General features: G+C 38.3%; 1 protein-coding gene across 2 annotated transcripts in view; it reads right to left on the reverse strand.

Annotated features, from left to right (window-relative positions):
* The window catches only part of ADCY8 (adenylate cyclase 8), a 123,870-nt gene that overhangs the window by 42,759 nt on the left and 57,024 nt on the right, over window positions 1–24,087 (reverse strand). For both annotated transcript variants that reach the window (XM_071738394.1, XM_071738395.1), the window contains exons 5-7: window positions 17,722–17,849; window positions 5,788–5,946; window positions 2,222–2,492 (exon numbers count right to left, since the gene is read on the reverse strand). In XM_071738394.1, coding sequence (XP_071594495.1) covers window positions 2,222–2,492; window positions 5,788–5,946; window positions 17,722–17,849 — 558 coding nt within the window. The remainder of the gene's footprint in view (window positions 1–2,221; window positions 2,493–5,787; window positions 5,947–17,721; window positions 17,850–24,087) is intronic.

Consider the following 24,087-nt stretch of genomic DNA (forward strand, 5'->3'; position numbering starts at 1 on the left):
CAGCCATATTTGGCATGGTCTGAATTTCAGAGCAGATACTTGCATCGTTGTCTTACCCCACCACCAGAGTTAAGACTCATGGTGCTTGCTGTGCTGTAGACACATGCAAATTTACAAATGTCTGCAACTGGGTACATAAAGAACATTTTTCTGTTCGTTCCTCACATCAGCACAACTTCAGTGTCTTAGGCTGCCTATAGAAAATGATTTTAAGGTAAAGAAGAGAGATTGTGATGAATCTGAGTTTGGCAGAGAACTCACCAGAGATTTGACACAGCTGAAAGTATGACAGGTGAATAGAATTGCTCCAATTTTGCTGCAACTTATGTTGGGTAAAGAACATATGGAGTAATTCATTGTTGGGTTCCTGTTACTTGTATTCTCAATACCTGTTGCTGCCAGTGACCTTCATGCTGCATAATTAATGTTATTAAATGCTTATTCTCTCCAAGGCTGACACACCTCTAGAAAAAGCTACTATATCCTTCTACAATTCTAATTTTTCATCTGAATTTTGAGCAGAAATCACTTATTTACAAGCAGTAATGCCTATTGTCTCAACTTAAAAATTTAAAATTACATAATAATTGAACCACACATGGAACAGCAGATTTTTAAATCTTTTCTCTGGGAAGGTTATTGTAAATTTTTATATTATAAAATTATAGTTATTTCCAGAACAAAAACAAGGTCTTAAAAAAAATGAGAAACTATTAAAAAAAGGATTGTTTATTGCCATAAGAAAAAAACCTGCTTTAAACCAATTATTTAGTTATGCCTATTGCAACTATTTTCCTGGGACTTTTAGTACTTTATTGGGCAGGAATTGTTCAATAATCGGGTGGCAACACTAAGCCTTTATTTCATTCCTTCTCTTTTTTACTACCAAGGTCAGGTTTAGCTGAGAAAATGACCAACAAAATGATAGCCTACCCTGCATAGATTTTTTTCAGACTACAGAAAGATGAATGTCATAAAGAGAAAGAAGAAATGGAGGGAGATCAGAAGACAGTCACAATAGCATGCACTCATACTTCTGCTCCTAATGAAATGAGAATCTAGAGACAAGTCAACAAAACACAGAGAATACTAAAAGGCAGTGTGCATGCTGATCCAGAGATGTACAGAACACATATGAAACAGTTGTTTTATATAGCAGCAAACTAAGCCATGCCCTGATTCAGTCTGGAGAGACAAATACACCACCATGGGCTGATTGATTGTGAGGGTTTATCACTTCTGAGAAGATTTGTAAAAAGCAGACCGTGGTTGACAAAGCAAGACTTCTACACAACAACACTTGAAGTTCAACAGAGACTGCAGACAAGGAGGACTAAGGGTGTGCAGCAGAAGAAAGGATATATCATGTCACTACAGATCCCTCAGAAAAATGGAAGAAAATTCCCGCTGACCTTGTTTCATAAAGACTCATCAGTCTTTCAGTGCAGTGAAAAGAGTGGTGTCTGAGGCATTTCAAGCTTTCCATCTTTAATTCCTCTAAGCAAGCAGACTTCACAAGTGATTTTTATGACTGTACAAGAACTGCTGCTTCCCAGGGTGCAAGCAATTAGCCATGTGATGCTTTTGGAAAAGATCTAATCAGGAGCAGTTGTTATTATCTCATACTTCTGCTGAGCTACACATGACATTAGAGGCTAACTCACCTGCTAGAGAACTTTAATTATGTCTTAGAATCTATTTTTTTAATATATTTTTCTTATTTAAAAAAAAAGAAAAAAGTGGACAAAATGTTTTCACGAGGCACTTTTTAAAGGTACATATTTTTTCTTTCCTTTATATATCAGCAACCTACACTGCACTTTTTCCTCTGGCAAAATGTCAATTCACTCATCCATTTACTTTGATGGCAGTGCTGTGAAGCTATGCAGTGAGATACATACACTGAGAATGTCACAGCCACCTTAGTAATATTAGCTTTACTTTTAATTTACTTCTTTATGGACTGCTTCAGTCAAAACTAAGCTGTGAAGTATTTAATTTCACTCAGGAAAAAAAAAAACAAATCTCTCATCCCCTGGCATTTTACCAGTTTGGATGCATGAATTATTTCTACCCTGAAATGATTTGTTTAATCCTCTGCTGTTACAGTACGTGTTAGAATAAAGGTTACAGATGAATTTGTCTCCTCTGAGGCTTCCATTATTGAAATGCATTCATGCATGCATTCAGACTTTATGGCATTAAAGGAAGTTTGACTTACGTTCTGTTTTCCCACTATGTTATCAAATGGAAGTTCAGGGCTCCAGGATCCTTCAGTAAATGTCGCTCCGCTGTTTCTCCTGTCAGAGGAGCTGACAGCCTCTTTCACAATATCTTCAGGCAAAGTCAACAGACTCTCCTCAGGTTGTTTAATTAAGTAAGTCTCAATGTTATGTTTCCTCAAGAATTCATTACGTTCTTTGCCATGCCCTTCTTCAACTTTATAATCCCCATTCAGGCAGTCCAGAGTGGCTTTGGAAATGTGAATTCTCCTGCATAAGTGAAAGAAGTAGTAGCAAATACTGATTGTGCTGTAGTACACATAGGTAAGAAGTGCTTTATGAACTCTGTATCATTTTTAACATGATGGATATATGGAATGTTTTGTGTTGTACTATGATGATTTCTGTAAAGAAAATTAAATAGTGTATTCAACAAACATGAGCTTCATTTAGGGACAAATATTCTCAAGACATGATCACATGAACAGGATCTCCTGAATGCAAAAATCATAGGTCTAACTTTGATATTCATACCTGATATTTTTGCTCATAGTATTAGCATAATGAGAGATCTTCCTGAGTAAAATACTCTTCAGGGTGAACGAAAATTACCATTTCTGGTAAATATGATGAGAGGAAAATATATGGTGTGCGTTAGAACTATTTATATGAAGCTCTTTAATTTTCTTTGTTTACCTGAGGTACCTTAGGCAGTTGGAATTAGTGGTCTGAGTGCATGTGGGTTGCTATTTGGAATTCCCTGACCACAGTTATGCCACTCCTTGAGACAGACAGAATAAGGTTCAAGTGAAAAAAAACAACAAAACCAACAAAAAACAAAACAAAACAAAAAAACCCACAAAAAACCCCAAAACCAAACCAAAAAAAAAAAAAAGCCAAGAAAAAAAAGGAGAGTCTTATTTCTATGTTTAAGAAATATTCAAATTCCTACATTCCAAGTGAATTGCATACACCTCTAAAATACATCCACACAGCCATGCTATACCTGAAAATGCAGCATTGGAAATGCAATAAGAGATGTTAATTAGACATGGACCTAACTCAAGCAAAAGCCTGTAGTGACTTCATTAAAACTGGCTCATTTGTCAAACTTTGGATGCATGGCTCTTTCTGAAAGTCAGACTTGCAGACAGATCCCTAAAATTCAGTCAGATAAAACTATTGATCACTTCTAGAGGATAGATTCTGGGCCATTTTTCTCAGGCACCACAAATCAGTTTATCTCCACCAAGAGAAATAGTCCTAGCACACCCCTTGGGAACTTTCTTCTGGAACTTACAAGATGCCACTAGAGAGTTAATTTGCATAAACCACTAATGGAGTAAAAAGTTGTAAGTGCATAAATGATGTGTGTTGCCTGAAAATAAAGCACTAGCTATCTTTAAGCAGTGTGAAATATCCAGGAATAACAGAATTTGGCATAAACTCAGACTATGTGGAATAATAAATATCAGTATCTAATAACAAAATCAAAAATTTATATCCATCTCAGCCATATTTTTATCTATCTCAGCTTCCCTCTGAAGTGAACATAAGCCTGTACAACTTTCACTGTCTAAAGTTATGCTGTTATGATGTCAGTCATCAGTAAAACAGAAGTCAAAAGAGTAAAAATGTTTCTTGAATATAAGCAACTTTTGGCCTGGACTTCACATCCAGAGTATATGACCTGTCAGAAAGATGATGTATTTCCTAGGCCTTAGAAAACCATAGAGCATAAAATGATTTAAGTAAAGTACTAATTAAAAAATAAAAAGATAAAAAAAATTAATACATTAGTTGCCAGGGTGACTGGCAACTAGTAAAACTAGTAAAAACTTGGAAAGATTGTGTTACAAAGTCCTGAAATGTAGATTTTAGATGTAAATGATAATAGCTTTAGCTTGTGTGTGGAACCAGCTATTGATGTATAACCTTAAATGGACCAAATATTAATTAATAGTTAGTAGATAAAAAATATTTTCTGTTTCCACCTTTTTTAGAATTTGCTTAAAAAACCACAGTAAATCAGGAAGCTATCGAGGTCAAAATGTACACACTGTCCTACTGTTAAAACATAACAGGCCCGAAGTTTTAGACAATACCTGACGTTGAAACATCCTGAGAAATTAATTATTAGCTAGTTTTAATGCCAGTTCAATACCATGGATTAATACCTGGATAAACAAAATGTAGACTACCAGAAGATGGGATCTTGGCAGAAGAATGAGTCTGAAATAACATGTCAGGATCTTACATATTTCCTTCTAACTTGTTATGGATGCATTTTTTCTTATTTCTCAGAAAACCAGAAATTACTGTGTTTTCTCAGTCCTCCTGCATGCCTCTTTCCTGGACATTTGGGCTTCTGCTTCTTCACCAGGGGGCAATTTGCCCCTGTCCCACCATTGCTCAGGTGCTTGAAGATCATACAGTTCCTGAATAATTCCAACTCTCTCAACCTGTCCTCATCAGAGAACTGCTCTGGCTCTCCAACCATCTTCAAATCTTAAGTGAGGGGAAGAGCTGAGCCCCCTCTCTTGCCCCTGGATGAGGTGGGGGAATCCTCTCCATGGCAGGTGGGTGAGCTGCCTCCTGCTGCTGTGCACTCAGGAGAGGCCTCTGGTCCATCTTTGCTCTTGTTTCACACAGTGGGAGCAGGACCGTTCCTAACCCCAGGGTGGCTTTTCTGACAAAACAGAGGAAAGCAGAGCAGCTCTGGAAACAGGAATGATCTCACTAATGTGGCAAGCAAGAGAATGTGGATGCTGGAAGCAGGGAGAAGTAAGGAGAGGCTGAAGTGAACTTAAATACTCTGCTAAATCACTAGGAAAGCCTGATGTAAATCACTGTTTTGAGGAACTCAGTGAATTGATGTCAGACACAGGCTTTGTTCTGTTGGCAAATTGATATAGAGGACTGGAAATCACTCTGCTCAAATAGCCCCACATTTTATCAGCAACAGCAAGGTGGTGCCTTCCTGGGTTATTCATTAATAGCTGTATTATTGCATGTATTAACAGTGATACAGGAGACTTTTTGCAGGTGTGGATGGTGAAAGTTAGATGATCTATTTGCTCATGTTGACAAAGCAGCATGTGACCTTTCTGAGATATCTGGGGCTACCAGTTGGGATAAGCAGCTAGGAAATAATTTTTTTTTTCTGCAGCTTTATACACTAGTTACATATCAAGAGTAGAGAAGTTACTTTCAGACCATGCAATATTTTATTTTCTGCTGATTCTAAGAATACATATTAGTGTAAAGGTCTACTAAGCAGAATGGTGGAATGCAAACACTGACCTTCTTCAGGAAATCATAGTTTACAAAGAAAAAAAAAATACTTTTGTCTTTTATAATGCCTCTGCTAGCTGAGCATTTCCACCTTTTTTGACTTTAGCCTCACAAATCATTGTCAACTGCAAAATAGAAAAAAAAAGAAAAAGAAAAAGAAAAAAAAGGTCATAGTTGATGAAATAATGTAAAACAGTTAATCTCTTGGCAAGGTTAACAGTGTACTCTATTGGCAGTGTTTTCTGACTGTGGGAAATACACGTTGCCTTACCCAGGAATTCCACCTGACTCGAGTTTGTTTGCAATATCCACATCCCATGACCAGACATCAAATTGCCACTTTCGCAGGCCCAGCACTCCACAAAGAACCGATCCAGAATGTATCCCTATCCTCATGTCAATGTCATGCTTTGTTCTTGACCTAACATATCTGTTAAACAAAAAGAAAAAACAAAAAAGAAAAAGAGAAAGGATTTTTCATATGTTTAAGAAAAGGGTATATTATAAAATACAAAGTCATTTGTTATAAACATCTAGTCTGTAAAAAGAATAGCAGACTTTGTAGGTAGTAAATTACAAGTAGTGATAAAATAACTCTGAAAACCAGATCATCATGCAATTAATACTAAGTGCAATTAATATTAATTGCATGCATGGTTCGGTGGCACATGGTAATATTGCTATCAGACAGAAAGAGAAGGACAGGGAGAAAAAAAATCACCGGGTGAAGTGTCTGGTCTCATTGAATCCTTGAGCTTGGCATTATTCAACATCACAAAAGCATATTCAACAACATTGTCACCAAACCTGCATAAACTTTTATGTTCTATTGCACTTTTTAGAATAATTTTCAATATTTCGAAAATGTTATTTTATTGACTGAAATTTGTCAGCGTTAATTTTTGTCCAAAGTTGAGTTATTTTCAGTAGATTTGGCCAGAACACTGTTTGCTCTGTTATTATAGTGGTGTGATTCTTACATTAATTTTCTTCTATTTTATGTGATAACAAAGGTCATTTCACCTCTTAAAAAGTAAACATATGAGCTTATTTGTTAACAGTCTCAAAAAAGGGACTTTGTCCCAGTCTGCTTTAAATTATCTGTTGGTTGCAAAGGGACTTTTACTGTGTTAAAATAGTATCTTCCTCTTCTGATACAAGACAACATATATCATTCATAGTCAAAAGCACTTTAGGTAGCATCTCAGAACAAATCAGTGTTGAGATATTCCAGCTCACCATCATTGGAAGCTCACAACTAAAATTGTTGATCTGTATCCATTGGGATTACAAAGAGAACACTTTTTTAGTTCTGCCTGTGTGAAAATTATTTGCACCAGAAATACTATTTAAGCCAGTGTTCATTAATATTGGGATAGCATGCTCAGGAAAGGAAAAGCACATTGTTGCTGCTGGTCCACAAACAAGGTTGCTGTTTCTCTGTAGAGTCCCAGTTCTGCTGTCACTGAAGTCAATAACAGCACAGCAAGACCACTAAACAGAGCAGATAAAGAATAAACAGCTCTGTTTCACAACTCTGAAACTAACTACCTCAGGTGCCTCAGTCATGACCTTGACAGACCCTCTCTGGGGGAGAAAAGGGTAAATTGCTCACTACATTCAGTACTTGGCCTTTCACTGTTGTAATGGGGCATCTGTTCAGTTTGTGGGGAAAAAAAATAGTTTAAAATGTAGATAAACCAGTTGTATAAAAATGTGAGGAACTGAAAATAACAAATTCATATATATTTCCCTTCCTTGCATATTGCAAAACCAGGGAGAAAAACATACATATAATATGTCCCACTACAGCTGTTTGCCCATTAGAGAAGACCTGTTCATCATATCAGGAAGATAACTTATTTCAGATACCATATTTCAGACATCAGAAAGACTATTTTTTAAAAGTTAATTAATAATAATAATAATAATAATAATAATAATAATAATAAAAGCTTTGGGGAGGGATGTATCTGTGTTCTCATAGTCCAAGGTTATAGTTTTAATGTACAAATTCATTATTGGTTTGCAAGCAAGTGGACTTGAAATATCAAAATTAAACAAACACGTCTCTGGAAGGTGGAATATGGAAACAAGTTGTCCACACTGAAGTAGTGACTTAAATGTTGTGGGAACAGCTAAGAGAAGTGAAAGCACTCAGATTTTTAATGTGTTTTGAAGAATTGTTATTGATATGCTACAAGAATATCTAAATTAACACTTGTAACTGCCAGAGGAATTATCACACAACTCCCCATATGATACTTTCCCCAATCAGCATTTTTCTTTTGTTCAGACTAAGATAATAACTTTTCATTTCATTTCTGAATTCCTTATCTTGAACTAAAAGCCTAATTGGGTCCAAAGGAACACTTGAGCAAAAGCTATTCCTTAAAAAATGCACATAATAAAGGGACTTCAAAGTTAAGAAAATGGTCTAATACATACATTTATGTAATCTCTCTACATATATACACACACATTGAATTAGATCAATTTGGATTTAAAGCAAGATAGTATTTATTTACTAATAAATACTAGTGCTTAACATTAGACAAATACTATCATTGGGCATGGAATTTAGAAAGTCCAAGTGTCAGATAGTGTAATGCCAGGGAAAAGTCTAAACTGGGAGAAGAGAGGCTGGAGAGCAGCCCTACAGAAAAGATCTGGGGATGCTTGTGGACACCAGGCTCAATCTGTGTTATTCATGTGTCCTTTCAGCCAAGAGGTCAAATTCCATCCTGGGTTGCACCAAACCCATCACCAGCTAATCACCAGAGGTGATTATTCTGCTGTGTTCAGAGTTGGAGCAGCCTTGCTATGAGCACTGTGTGCACTACTGGGCCCAACAATTTAAAATGGATGTGAAAATCCTTGAATGTGTTCAGAGGAGGCCAGCAAAGATGAGAGGGACAGAATAAATGTCCTATGAGTAGAGTAGCTATTAAGGATGTTGGATTTGTCTAATCTGGAGAAAAGGAGCCTGAGGGATGACCTGATTGCTTTCTACAGCTTCTGAGTAAGGGAAGTGGTAAGGGAGGTGCTGAGCTCTTTTCCCTGGTATCTAGTGATAGGATATGTGTGAATGGTTCATATTTGAGTCTGGAGAGGTTTAGACTGGACATAGGGAAGCATTTCTTTAATGAGAAGATGGTCAAACACTGGAACAGGCTTCCTAGAGAGGTGGTCACTGCCTCAAGCCTGTCAGTGTTTTAGAGACATTTGGGCAATGCCTTTGGTAACATGCTTTAACTTTTGCTTGGCCCTGAAATGGCCAGGCAGCTGGACTACATGATCATTGTAGGTCCCTTCCAACTGAAATGATTGTATTCTATTCAAACTCTTTGAGCATGTCCAGAGGAGAGTCACAAAAATGATCAGAGGGCCAGAGCACCTCCTCTATGAAGCCAGGCTGAGGAAGTTGGGGTTGTTCATCCTGGAGAAGAGAAGGCTCGAAGGTGACCTGCTCAAAGGCAGCTTTCCTGAAGGGGACCTACAAGAAAGCTGGGGTAGGGCTTCTTGCACGTGCATGTAGCAAGAGAACAAGGGGGAATGGTTTAAAACTTGAAGAGGGAAGATTTAGATACAATACTAAGAGGAAATTCTTTAATATGGGGGTGGTAAGTGACTGGCACAGGTTGTCCAGGGAGTTTGTGGTAGAACTAGATGATCTTTAAGATCCATTCCAACCCAAACCATTCTATGATTCTATGAAATACATACGATAAATTATGTTTTTGTATTTGTACCCTATATGAGAACACACATATTTCTCATTGGATAGACCAGGGACTATGCAGCAACACATCCCCAGAATATTAACTAAGGATTACTGGTCTGTAACTTTTCCTTTGTCATAAAAATGTGATGATGGCCTGAAAAGGCTTTGTCAGCCTCAATCAGCCACATAAAACTTCTGCATATTTTCAAAACTTCACATAGCTGTGCTGTCCACACAGCCTCCCGCATGACACTGCAGACCCCTAGACCTAAGGTCCTACCTCCTTTGCCTCATTGTATTATCTTTCAGAACCTCCCAGCACCTTATTCCTCTGTGCTGCTCAGGTGTCATTTGATCTCATCTCTCCATCTCTCAGATTTGGCCACCTGCCCACATCCCTGCACCAAGGGCTGCTCTGCTTTTCTGTCTGCAGCACTGCCGGTGCACCTGCAGGGCCCCCATCTTCACATCCTCCTCTTGCCCTTCACAGCAATGTGTTCTTATGTTGATAGGTAGGAAACTAATTGCATGAGGGAACCTTATTGAATCGAGCCACAGGCAGTCTGAGATATATTTAAACAGCCCGTGTCCAGAACATGAATCAAAGCAGAACAGCAATCTGCTCCTGATCCCGTTACTTTACTATTTACAGCACAAGGCTGAGAGCAGAGAAGTTGAGAACCTGTTTGTGGAGATGGTAGTTTTCACTGAATTTTTGTTGTAACATTTTAAATTGACTAATGAACAAATGGTTGTTATTTAAAAGGGAGGTGACTGATTAGTATGTAAAAAAAACCCAAAACAACAGAGATTTTCTTTAAAATTTGGAGTTATGTGGGGTGAAACAGACTTCTGAATTATGTAGAAAAAGGGACTTCACCATGGTCAAATCAATCTTCCTAATAATAGCCAGACTACCACAGACTTTAAGAAGTCTTGTTTATATACTCCTATAGGAAAAAAAAACCAATTAAAATCTTTGAAATAGCACACAACGGATCATCAGTAGTTCTTGTTTATTCAGGACAAAGCTTCTCATAAATAACATTGTACTGAAAAAATTAAGAATCTTGAGCAGCTCAGGCATTTTACATTTTTTTAGTTCTTCTGACTCTTAAATTTATGTAACTATCAACAAAGCTTCTAATTAAAAAAAATGTATCTGCTTCTCCCGTTTTACAGGCTCTCTGCAAATACTTTGACAAAGCATGAAGCTGAATTATTGATGATCTATAAAACTGCTCTTGTTACCTCACAAGTTCTCTGATATCTTTCCAGGATGAGGCAACTGTGACTGATACTATTCATGCCATATCTCATTTCCGTCAAGTCAGTGATAAAAATTTCATTGATTTTAACTGGATATTGGTGTTTCTTTCTGGCCAGCATTCTTCAGTGGGTATTTGATTTCTGTACTGCTAATCAAAGGCTTTTCTACTGGCATGTAGAAAGTGAGCCAGAAGACAGAAATCTGCTTTTCAGCCTTTCCTGTAGCTGCCTAAAACCTGATTGCCCTGGAATTTGATTCAGGCAGTAACACACTGGAGAGATCTGTACTAAGCAGTTTAACTGTGCAAGGTTCTGTCTATGCTTTGAAATACTTAAAACAGCCCCACAATTTTTTTTCCTGACCAAGCAGCTGTCTCACCACCTGTGCCCAGGTTCAGGAGTTCGCATGTAGCAATTTCATAGAATCATAGAATCATAGAATAGGCTGGGTTGGAAGGGACCTCAGAGATCATCGAGTCCAACCCTTGAACAACTACCGCCACAGTCACTAGACCATGGCACTGAGTGCCATATCGAGTCGCTTTTTAAATGTCTCCAGGGACGACGAGTCCACCACCTCCCCAGGCAGCCCGTTCCAATGTCTGATCACCCTTTCCGTGAAAAAATTCTTTCTAATATCCAATCTGAACTTCCCCCGGCACAATTTAAGACCATGCCCTCTTGTCTTACTGAGAGCTGCCTGGGAAAAGAGACCAACCCCCCCCTGGCTCCAACCTCCTTTCAGGTAGTTGTAGAGAGCAATGAGTTCTCCCCTGAGCCTCCTCTTCTCCAGGCTGAACAGCCCCAGCTCCCTCAGCCTCTCCTCATAGGATCTGTGTTCGAGTCCCTTCACCAGCCTGGTTGCCCTCCTTTGTTCGAGGACCTCAATATCCTTCTTGAACTGAGGGGCCCAGAACTGAACACAGTACTCAAGGTGTGGCCTTACCAGGGCTGAGTACAGGGGCAGAATCACCTCTTTAGACCTGCTGGTGACGCTGTTTCTGATACAGGCCAGGATGCCATTGGCCTTCTTGGCCACCTGGGCACACTGCTGGCTCATGTTCAGCTTCCTGTCAATCCAGACTGCCAGGTCCCTTTCTGCCTGGCTGCTCTCCAACCACTCTGTCCCCAGCATGGGGTTGTTGTGGCCAAAGTGCAGGACCCGGCACTTGGCCTTGTTGAAGCTCATCCCATTGGAGTCAGCCCATCTCTCCAGTCTGTCCAGGTCCCTCTGCAGAATCCTCCTGCAGGAGGATTTCAAGGCAGCTGACCAGTTTTGGAAACAAAAATGGCCTAAAAGAATAGAGTTGGCCAGTCTGTGCTACTTTTTCTTGGTGGACATTCTCTGGGGCTGTTTAATTTACCCATCAAGACATAGCCACTACCATCCTCATCCAGATGTAAGAGGAAAGTATCCCTATATATTCTCATTGAAGCAATTAAGGGTCATTCTTGACCATGATTTGAGCAGAGGGTGGGACTAATGATGTCCTGTAATCACCTTCAAACTGAACTACCCTGTGATCTGAAGGTTTAATTTTATGGACAACTTTTTGGTTCAACTTAACAGATTTGTGGAATTTTCCAAAATGTACTCAAGTGCCTTTCTGGTGAACTGAGGTAAGTGCTCTTTTTCTGGTGTGATTCTGGGAACTGTGTCAGGCTTACGAAGGTGATATCTATTATTTCTCAAAAGCTAGGTAACAGGATGCACCAAACTACTAAACAGTTGGAAGAATACAGCTCGGGTACCATGACTCATAGGGTATAACACTTTGTAAATGGACTTTATGTGGTACTGATGTTACAATTTAATGTAAATTGGTATCCCAAGAAGCCAGCTTAAAATAGTGCCAGGCCAGAGGAATTTCATATCATCAGACTTATCAGTAATATAATTGCCTTGCTCTGAGTTCAGACAGATACTACAGCAACATGGACAGGATTAAACCACTGGTGTTTTCCTGGTCTTTATGTCTATCTGCTCTGAGAGGAAGGAAAATGACATAGCACAAGGGACTACAAACAATATAAGTCTGCTTTTTCAGTTGAAAACTATGTTCTAAAGAGCTATATAAATATCTAGGCTCCTGTGCCATGTTACCAGCATATCCTCAATTTTATTTGATGGTGCAATAAAGAAAAGAAGTCTCAGAGGCAGACAAACCTATTAATCTCTGCCCTCTTTAATTCATTTAATCACCCAACAGAAAAACCAGGGGAAGATGAAGCATCCTGATGCTCTCTTCATTCTCAGTAAGTGCCTGAAAGGGACACGTGGAGGTGATGGTGTGATCCAGTCCCAGTGTGAAACCTGTTCAGTCTGTGACCTGCCTGAAAAGTACTGGATGAACTTGTGAATATCTTGCATTGCCCCTTTCCATCACTTGACAGAAATGAAGGTAAGCAACAGGTTGTTTGTTTTTTTTTCTGTGAAGCATTATTCTGTCTTCTGAGAATCAGGGCTCATAACAACATGGGTTGAGCCTTGTGTATTATACCAGAAATAATCTGTGGAAACAATTCAGAACTGGATATCTGGATCAATTGTTTTATTACATAATTAAATAATTATTTCCTAATCACGGAATATGAAAGCAATTCCTGGCTGTTTCACTGCCTAAATAACTTCTTTAAAAAGCATTGATCAGTTTATGTAGTATTTTTTTAATAGTTCACAGATGAACTTAGAAGAAGTTTTTATTCAAAAAGTGAGAAAATTACCAGGTCAGTCCCTGAGATAATCTGAAATAGTTGGGTATTTTGGACTGTAGGGGTTTTGTGTCTTTTTGTTTGACTGTTTGTTTGTTGGGGGGGGTCTTTGTTATGTTTTCCTTTGTTCCATACTTCTAAAAAATGATGTTAATATTAGCAGTTAATTACAGACATTTAATAAAGACAAGCTGTTATCTAATTTCTGGACTTCAGTTTACATTATATGCTGGGACTATTTTTTTTGGTCACAATAATTACTCCTTCAGCTGCTATTTTAGTGGGAAATAACCCAAGAAATGAAACCACTCAGAACATCTTGACTTAACAAATGAAGCAGCAAAAAGGTTTGTTTGAGTTTCCACCATTATGTTGATTGTTGTTGATTTTCCATCATTGTACCCTGTGAGTGAGACCTTAAGGAACTGAACCTCACTCAATCCCACCCTGCTCCTCTGTCACAGGAATTTTAAGGACCTTTGAGAAGGTGGTGACAAAATCCTCAGCCTTCTACCCTTGGAGGCAGCTCCTGCCTCTTACTCTGCCAGTGTGTCCCAAGCTAAGAGCAGACAGGACAGATACATTATCCACCCTGATACCTTGTGCTACAGGGGCTGGTAAATTTTAACCACACATGCTTGTTTTTAGTCCACTAACTATTGTCTGTATTTAGTATAGGAAGCAAATCAGTTTCGATTTAAAAACGCTGAGGGACAGAAAAGCCATCACTTGTCTTATTCATACCATCATCCATTTCTTAAATCTAGTGGTTCCTCCCCATAAAATTTTTTATGTGCTGCTACCAAACAACTTATCAATCCTTTTCTTTTATTCAGCTAAACAGATCAGGCTTTTCAGTTCTCTTCTTTTAAAGGCACTTCTGTCTCATAAATTATTTTTGTGACTTTCCCCTGTACCCTTATAAGAATGTTTAACAAGCTTTTTAAAATGAGGCCATCACATCAGGAATCATTATTCTCATCTTGCTCTTGACATTGACAGACTATGCTCTATGATTTCAACTTTGGAAGTACTCTCTCCTCTTCCTTATGATTATTTCCATCACAGTCCTTCCTCTGCTTTCATGTTTCCTCTTCTCTCTCCTTGAGCTCACATTTCCTCTGAACTATTCTCAGGATGCTTTATGTAGCTAATTCTCTCCTCACAGCCCAGCCTAAAGAACAGGAACCCCGAATAACAAAAGAGCAAAGAGATTGTCATCAAATAGATAACCCCATCTTGAATTTTATCACATATCCCATCTATAATCCTGTCCATCTGGCACTCCAGCACAGCTTTGGAATTTCTCTAACATGCAATGAAAAAGACAGTGACTTCTTTCTTCTTACAAATCTTTCCCTCCCTCTGTTGACATAAAGGTAAGATGTCTGTTCTTTTTTGTATGTTAGAACAGATGCAGAGTTAGTTTCCTTGAGTGTTATCTGACACCCAATTATGCTGGGTGATAACTATTAAAGTGAAATAACAAAATCTGATGACTCAGCATTCCACTAGTATCTCATTTCTATCAGCTGTCAGTGTAGACAGGCATTAATACAACACAATTAAATACAGGAAGATTTATGCTGCATGTGAAAAGATACAAAAAACAGCTAAATAGAAGAACCCTTGGGAACAGACTGATCTTTTTATTTTAATTTGCACTTCCACCTGCAGCTAAGGAGTATTTACAGGAGACTGGGGTTTGCAAGACAGCTGGTGTTAGAATTCTTTTTCATGCACAAATGTGATGGGGCAAAACTTCCTTGCTTTAGAGTAAATATCAGATTTCATGGAATGAAAGTTGTATTTCAACTGTAGTCAATAGTTAAGGGAGCAAAATACAAGGAGACAGAATGGAATAACAGTTATAGCTTTTTTTTAATAAGATTTGTAACAAGACACAGTGATGTGAGAAATCATTATAGAGAAAACAATGAGCTTGAATTATTTTGTTGTGTTCTGAACAGTTCCATATATCCATATAGAGGGAAATGGAGTAGCAAGACTTAGGTCTAAGTCCTTAGTGTATAAGCTTAAGGTAATTGGAGAGTCTCAATTAGCAATTTAGCACTTTAGCTGTATGGATATGAGCTCTATTAAAACACTCAGAAGTCCCCCGGGAGTCAATCTGGCCATGTATATTTGTTGTACCTCTTGTGTAAAGAACAAATTTGTAGTTCTTGTTCAGTTGCTGCTAAGAATGCAGCCACCAAGAAGACTAAAAGGAAAATTCAGTACTGGTACCCTGAGCTGGTAGATTTTTGTGCACTGCTTCACCAGAAGCATTGATAGTGATCCCTGCAATGTTACCAACTATTTGTTATCAATAAAAAGACAGGGAATCTTGGAGGGCCTGCAGGAGAAAATCTGGTCTGCCTAATGTAAAGCTTCCTGCTACATTCATTGCTTAAAGAATTTAAACTGGTATAAGAATCAGGAGTTCTGAAAGTACCTGGATTGCTCTCTATGATCTAGGTGCCTAAATCCCAATTATAAGTAGGATATTGTGGCATAAATACTGGGTTTTGTTTTAATGTCTATTTCTTAAGTTAGGCTAAGTGCTTGAGCTAAAATACAGCTAAGATATAAAAGCTAAAATAAAGTTTTGCAAGAATGAGAAGAAACAAATATTCATGTAGGTTTTATGAGTAGTGAAATTTTTTGAAAATTCCTGTAAACATCTGATTTCTCAGAAGGTTTTGAGTTTGTCTATATAATTTCAATGCAATTGTGAAATATGAATGATGATTTCTCATATGTTAGATCATCTCCCTATAATTTTGGAAATATATTGTTTTGTGAAATCCTCAGATGAAGGTTTTGTATCTGATCCACTTCTGAGTGATCAATATAGGAGGAACTCAGTTTTCTAAAGAAGGTGGTTTTGGTTTTGGTTTTTTTTTTTTCATTTTAGTTGTCAGAGATATCTACTAACTTGCATTCTTATCAATAGATTGTAGATAACTCAATAATGTGGACTGAAGTATTTGTAATATCCCATGGACAGACTGGTCCTCCCTGTGAACTACATGAGTACACATTAAGATAAGAAACAAAAGGCTCCTATGCCCTACACAGAAAAGTCTGTGGAATAAATCATGCTCACTGAATGGCCAGAAATTCAGATACTGAGATTATCCAATAAATTGGAGACAATTTGACCTGAATTAGCCCGCAATGATCAATATTCTAATGGACTTCAGTTTCTAAGCTCCCTCTGAACATAACTTTCAGCTAAGATACCAACATTACAGAACCATTTATGCCTTTGAGACTCAGTTTTTGTGTAAGAAGATGCAGGGAAATTTACTTTTAGGAAAAAAAAATTAGTTACAGATGGTACGAGCAAGCAAAAGCAAAAGATTTGATGTATCTTTCCAACAATTTTTAACAATGATGTTAGCTTGTTTTATCTCTGTGTTCTCTAATAAATGCTTCACTTTCACTGTGGGGATTCCAGAAGGAAAATATTTATTACTTTGTACAACATTTAGTCTATGATAATTGAATCCAATCTTCTTAGAGATCATTGTTGCCTAATAATTGTTGTTATGTTTTCCATTAATTAATTTCTGTCAAATTATTTATCTACTGAGGTCTCAGTAAATGTAGCTGCAGTATTCATTAACTGTCTGATATATGTAATGAGATGCACTCAGATTAAAGGAGGAAAGCAGTCTGGAAAAGAAGTAGAGAAAGATTGGACAGCAAATATCCATGGAAAAAGAAGAGTCCTTGGGTTAAGCAACACTGTTTAGGGAAGATATCAACAGAAGATGGATTTAGAGAAGGGGAGCTCAGAAACACTGATGTTAAAAAGATGGAGGATAAAGAGGATAAAAAGAAGATGACTTCTGGAGAATTAGATGTTGGCCACTGTTACAGCAGATCATTTGACAATCTATATATGGACTGCTGAAATATTGTTATCATTAATCCTGATTGCATGAAAACACAAGAATCTATCAGCTGTGCAACTATATTTACATAATGGGAATACATCCCCTAATTAAGACACTTTCAGCCCTCGTGGGTTTAAGCATCAACTTAATTTAACAAGTAAAAATCTGGCAAATCTTATCACTTGAGTGTTTATCTATGAGGTAGTTTCTAAGCAAGAGTATTGCTACAGCTGTCTATTTAGTGCATTTATTGTTTTATTTTATTGGAGAGATTTCTGTATGAAATTCCATCTCTTTCTCAGCCTCCTTTTAAAAATGTCAAGGGTACAAACTGAGAACTGTTAGGATCACTCACAATGCACACACAGCTACTTTGTTAATGCTCTGAAACAGCACAGGTTAATATAATGCATTTAATATGTGTTCCCATGCATTACACAGATCAAAAAATGTCCTGCCTGTTTCACAGTGATAATCCTGAGTTCTCTGAACAACCATAGAAATTACTTGTTTAGTAATAGCATTCTCAGATAAGAAGTTTAAGACAGTGTCAGCAACAATGAAACAAGAAGAAGAAGGAGAAAAAAAGCATTACCTGATAGTTTTGATCATGCTGAGCCCCATTTCAACACAGCAGTGTGCATGGTCCTGGCGAGGTTCTGGAAGCCCCGACACACAATAGTAACAGTCCCCCAGGATCTTTATTCTGAGGCAGTGATGTTCCTACACATAAATGTATCAAGGAGAAAACAAAGATTTGCATTTATGATTTCATTCATAATTTTAAGTTGAATTTGAAAGTAGTTGAAAAAAAGAATGGAAAAACCATTAAAAACCTGTTGCTGGATGTTTCCTGCTTGTGATTAATGCAATCTTGACTTATTTAATTTTTGAAATAAAGAACCTTTACATATTCCATAAAAAAGGATATAGTAATGTTTGTGTTATACTAGTCAAAGATGCCCTTGCTGATGGTGAGAAAGGTTTCATCAGAGTTGGTTTGGAAGCTAGGCTAAAGATTCAGAAAAATCAGCTGAGATAATGGATAACCCATTTGAGGCTGTATTTCTCCAGGGCATTCTTTCTGCCCCTTTTTTTACACTGGAAGTAAATGAAAAAACTCTTTCCTCCCACTGATAATCCCTTTCCACCTAAAGTTTCCCCTGTCCCACTAATGCATTCCAAACATCTACAGGAGCTGATCAAGCATCTGTGAGCCAAAGATACTGAAGAAGGTGTCTTGCATTAGTCATGTGGGAAAATGACATTTATTTTGCATCCAGATAAAGACATTTTGTACCCTAGGAGCAAATACTGAGTTTCATTGTTAAAGTACATATTAATAGTACAATATAGACTGAAGCAATATATTACTGAGTAACTGGATGATTGTTTTAGAAGATCCTTTTCTCCCCCTCTACTCTGCCCTTGTGACACCCCACCTGGAGTACTGTGTCCAGTTCTGGAGTCCCCAACATATAAAGGATGTAGAGCTCCTGCAATGTGTCCAGAGGAGAGACACTAAAATGATCAGAGGGCTGGAGCACCTTCTCTGCAAAGATAGGCTAAAGAATTTGGGGTTGTTCAGCCTGGAGAAGAGGAGGCTCCAAGGTGACCTTACAGCAACCTTCCAATATCTAAAAGGGACTTTTTACATGGGTGTGTAGTGAAACAACAAGGGGAAATGGTTTCAAACTCAAAGAGGGGAGATTTAAGTTAGACATTAGAAAGAAATTCTTTAATTTGAGGGTGGTGAGACACTGGAACAAGTTGCCTAAGGAAGCTGTGATTGCCCCAGCCCTGGAAGTGTTCAAGGCCAGGTTGGATGGGGTCTTGAGCAACCTGGTCTAATGGAAGGTGTCCCTGCCCATGCAGGGGGGGAATAGAAATAGATGATCTTTAAGGTCCCTTCCAACCCTAGTCATTCTGTGATTCTATTCTATGATTCTGGAGAGCAGAAACACCTGAGGTGCAAAAACTTTGAAGTTCCCAGGCAAGTAAAACAAGTGAGACCACAATTAGCTGTTAACTTGGTCAGTGTGTTCTGCTGGCTTGGTACTCACAGAAGATGATCAGTGCACAAGAACAGAGATCACAAGAATCTTAAGACAGAGCTGCAAGTGTTTAGGGGCAGACAGGATTACAAGTTGACTCAGATAAATTTTTTTATGATGGGGAATCATTGAAATACAAGTACAGTATTAGCACTCAATCAGTAAAGGCTGCCATGACAGAAGATTAGAATGAAGACCTATCATTTCTGGGGAGCAGGGTGATGATTGGTAAAACTGGTCCATTAGATGACAGCAAAATGTGGCCTGCAGTATTATTTCAGTTTTTCTCTTGTCATTCTCTCTGGACACCTGGAGGCTGCAGTAATCAAAAGTCTGGAGATACATTAAACACACTGAGGAAGTAGAACGTAGGAGAAAAAGTGGATGTTGGTTGTACCACAGGAACTGATTACTGGCCAAGCAAATGGAACTCCAGGTTATTATTCAAGATTCTGCTTAGGAATAACGAAGCTTTGTAGTCAGCATCAGATAACAACCTTCTAGAGTGGCAAAGGGAACACACACACTTGTACCCAAAGCTTTTGCAGAAGTCATCTGAAGCTTTAAGCATGCCAGTGAGGATAAAATCTGCTCTGGGAACAGGGCCAAAGTAATCTGATTCCCTGAAATCTTCTTAAACCATCAGTAGGAGATGACTGGTTCTGAAGCTTTGGCTAAGCCACCAGCTAATACCATTGCTGGCTCTGAGAGTGCCATGCCTAGCTACCCAAGTTTCACAAAGAAATTCAAGGCTAAAGTCAGGCTTCTAAAACATCAACATTCATTAGTAACTCTCCCCTTTCCTTGTCCCCTTCTCTTCAGCCACTCTGCAGACCCACATGAGTGAACACTGGTTATGTTCATAGGGTTGCAGATGAAATTGCACAGCTGTTTGGTTCTTAATGACTCATTTAAACGATTGAAGTGGTGATTCAATTCCATCCAAGACAGGTGAGACCTCTGTCACCTGGCTGCATGTCTCCTCATTTGCTGTTAATCAGAACAAGGCAACTCACTTTAAAAGAAGACATGATTTCTATCAGAAAAATAAAGAAGAGTCTTAATGCACAGCAAGACTTGCCGATGAGGGTTTGATGTCTGCAAATGTGTGTGACACAGGAAATAAATCCAGTCAGCTGCACATGGATGTAAGCTTTCTCTCGTCAGGATGCATCATCTCTACACTCATTTGCTAAAGCTCAGGAAGGCATCTATGGAGTGAGATATCCAAATGGAGATGACTCTACAGGTGTCCACATGTCAGCCAGCAGTCAAGGCTGCCATCACAGTCAAAGGAGATCCAGGCAATGCAGTCAGGAAAGCATAGGGACCAATCCAGCTCCCAGCTAAAGCAGTTGGCTTCAGTTCAATAGTCTACACATAACCTTACAGCCCAGCAGTAAGATCCCTGGGTATGTGAGGCACCCACACAGGACTAACAGACATGATGTAAGATTTACATCCCTTTGGAGTGGTGTGAGGGCCCGGCAGGGTGGCTCTGTTGTTACAAAAAGATACAAGAACCACTTAAATGCCTCCTTTTATTCCTTATTTTTCCTGCTAGTCAAATCATCATGACTGTTAAACATGAACGGTGTTGCAGTCTGACTATGTTGTCCTTACTCTTTTTTATTCTTCCCTTAATATTCCCATTACACCATTTTTAAAAGTAAACTGTGGATTTTTTTACCTCTGGAAATGTTTCAGCTAGGAGATAATTCATCTACTGCCAGGAAAGACAGAGGGCTAATGGTATCTGCCTTTGGCAGAGAAGAATTTTGTGGTCTCCTGAGATTTCCTTTGATAACTCTGTAGTTTAATCACATCTACAATTTAGATTAGATGCTTTATCAGGCTGGTTGTATTAATACATTAAGGTTAGATTCATGGCTAATGTGGGTACCCACATTGTTGTAAACAGGCCTAAGCTTTGTAAGGGCCTACCTAGTTTTCAATAACATGATAATAACATCATTCAAGATTTTCCTCACACTCTAGAGCTCAAACCCACTTCCTAAGCCACCTCACAGTAACACTAAGAGCTGCAGGTGAATATTAAATGAAAATGAATGAAAAGTATAAATATTTTTGAAGAAACTTTAAAATGATAATATTATGTAATAAAAGAAAAGGGCCATAAAGGAACTTGAATGCAGATATTACACTAAATTGTTAAATTCTTACACTCACTGTTGTGAAGCTGTTGTGATCTGTTCTTCATTTTATTCTATTCTATTCCATTCCTCCTCCCCTTCCCATAAGCAATTCCAGAAGTTGTCCTTGAGCATGCAAATGACAGCTGATGACATTCACATCAGCCTCACACTCCTCCCCATACTCATTAATTAATTTCATTTACTGAAGACATAAATTAATTTCTCAGCATGTTATAAGAAGCAGCCTTTTTCACCTTAGTTGCAGATTCTCGTTTGGTACAAGTGAAAGATTAAGGGGACTGATTCTGTCAAGACCAATTAAATAAGTTGAAATTTTCCCGTGTGATATTGAGCAGACTCAAAGACTCAACTATTGATAATAATAATTCTAGATTCATTCACTCGCACTTGATAAGAAATCTTTTTCCAAATCACCTTGATCCAGATCAAAAGAAATTATGCAGATTTTTCATAAATAATACCTCATACATGTGAAAGATTTATGTTTAAGCTTATTAAATACACCCCTAGTGACTAGAAAGGAAGCAAAGCAAATTGGCATAAAGTGGAGCTGAAAAAAATTAGTTACTGAAAAAATATCGAGTTATTGAAAGACACAGTGAGAAACTTCATTAACATTTCTTGTTTCCTTGGGCTAAATTTCTGATGAGGGATAAAAAATGATTGTGGTCTATAAGTTATGCCACTTTTTCAATTCTGCCTGTGGTGAATTAATTACTTCACCTCCTTTTGGAAGGAATCCCCTCGGCTAGTGAACAGCCCACAGAGGAGTCTGCATTCACAATTTTTATCATTTCAAGCTAAAAAGTTAAACATTGTGCATGAGAAATTATTAAGGCTGAACTGCTGAACAAAGAGATCATAGACATAAATCTCCTTTCAAGAGGAGGCCAGAGTGGGAGGAGGAGGGACTTGGCCGTTGTGTACAATAGCTCAGTTCCTGAAACGATTGCCAAAGGTATAGGAAACCAAGACAAAAGGCTTTTCTCAGCATGAATGGGGGCAAGGCCAAGGTTCTTAATCAGCAGGTTGTTTTTGGGGTGGGCTGGAGAGAGAGGTTTGTCCAAATTCCTACTATTACAGCTCTGTTGCTCTGGAAGACAGAACTGGGACCTTGACAAAGCCAGATGGAGGAAAATTCTCAACTCGGGTGGTGAAGGCAGAAAGGGGGACCAGGCTGGGTCATGGCTGCAGGGGTTGGGATTGTTCCTCTTTTGTAAATACATAAAGGGAAAAATGTGGCAACCTTTCATTCTCTACCTGGACAATGCAGCATTTAAGTATAGACCTGTGTTAAATTCTTTTTCCATAGTTATCAGATCATGTAAGGAATTCTTTCTTTTCATGGAATTGCCTTTAGTAGGGTGGTTAGGATTTCTCCAGGCTGACAGAAAATATAGATTTGGGGTCTCTCGTGTTACAGAAGGAACTGAGGCATGTTTCTGCCTGAGTTTTCCAACATATGATATCAACACTTCTGTCCCTTGCCATACTGAGAAAGAAAAACAGCTGTGGCTGTTGTGTCTGGTGAGCAACCATCCTTGCCAGCGAGTGCTAATTAGGAGATTATATCATAAATGTGTTTAGGCACAGAAATCCATATTAATAACATGCAAGGTGTGTTTCTAGCCTGCTAAGGCAGGATCAGTTCCATATGGAAATTCTGCCCCTTGCTAGGACTGAAGATACACAAAACAGGAGGTAGACATTTCTCAATATACTTCTAGAGCCTAAATTTCATTCAACCCCCAACTAAGTCAAGGAAGTGGAGCCAGGGTGTTTTTTAGGTTTTGGATTTATGTAACTCTTAGTTTTTAAATCACTAAAATTTTTACATTGAAATGTTATTTAATCTGTCATTTTCATCTGACTTTATTCCATAAAAACATTTTGTGGACTGGGTTTTTATTTGACTTTTCAGATCTTTTGATTATTGGGCTCCTAAGCATCTAAAATACTATAACTTTAGTATGAACACAGTTTAATTCACTAGTATTAGACAAGTGATTATTAACACAGTTTTTTGTATGTTTGTTTGTTTTTTTACGGAGTCTCTAGAATCCATCAGGTTGGGTACTTAGAGATCATTTCACAAAAGAAAAAAGCTTGGTAGTTAGGTGTGGCTGGGAACAGCAGTAAAGCACTGCAACAGGAGTGTCTTTATTGAAGGGACAAAAGAGCCTTTAACACCCTCCACTTTTCCCTGTTAATAGCAGCTGCTGGAGGTATTGCACTGAGACTATGGGATGGTGCAATCCTGTGGAGCTCTGTAGTGAGGCTGGATCCATCTCTGGAAATGCAAGTCACAAGTAACACTGGTAGGTACTGCATTGTTGGAGGAATTTTTGCCAGGTGGCCTCCAATCTCACAAGAGAGATTTTAACCAAGGTTACAGAAAAAGACCACCTCTTTTAGAAAAAAATAGATAAATTCGGTTCTTCAATATGCAAAAGCAACCTGTGATTCACACTATATAAATAACTCTCCCACTAACACCAGGCTGGTGACATAAATAGAAAAAAAAGGCTCATATTAAAATGTGAGTTTTCTATTAAGCATCTGCAGTTCCTCTGGGTAAAAAACACAAGTATTCTTGTTTATTGTTTGAGAGCCGGTGAGAAATGAAGAGTCTTACAGGTCAGTCACTTTATTCTATATACTAAACACACGAGTTTTAATCTTTCAAGGGAATATTTCTGTCTCAGCATCAATGCTGCGTATTAAAGATGG

This window comes from Heliangelus exortis, chromosome 2 (assembly GCF_036169615.1).
Source record: "Heliangelus exortis chromosome 2, bHelExo1.hap1, whole genome shotgun sequence".
In the NCBI taxonomy this organism is placed as follows: domain Eukaryota; kingdom Metazoa; phylum Chordata; class Aves; order Apodiformes; family Trochilidae; genus Heliangelus; species Heliangelus exortis.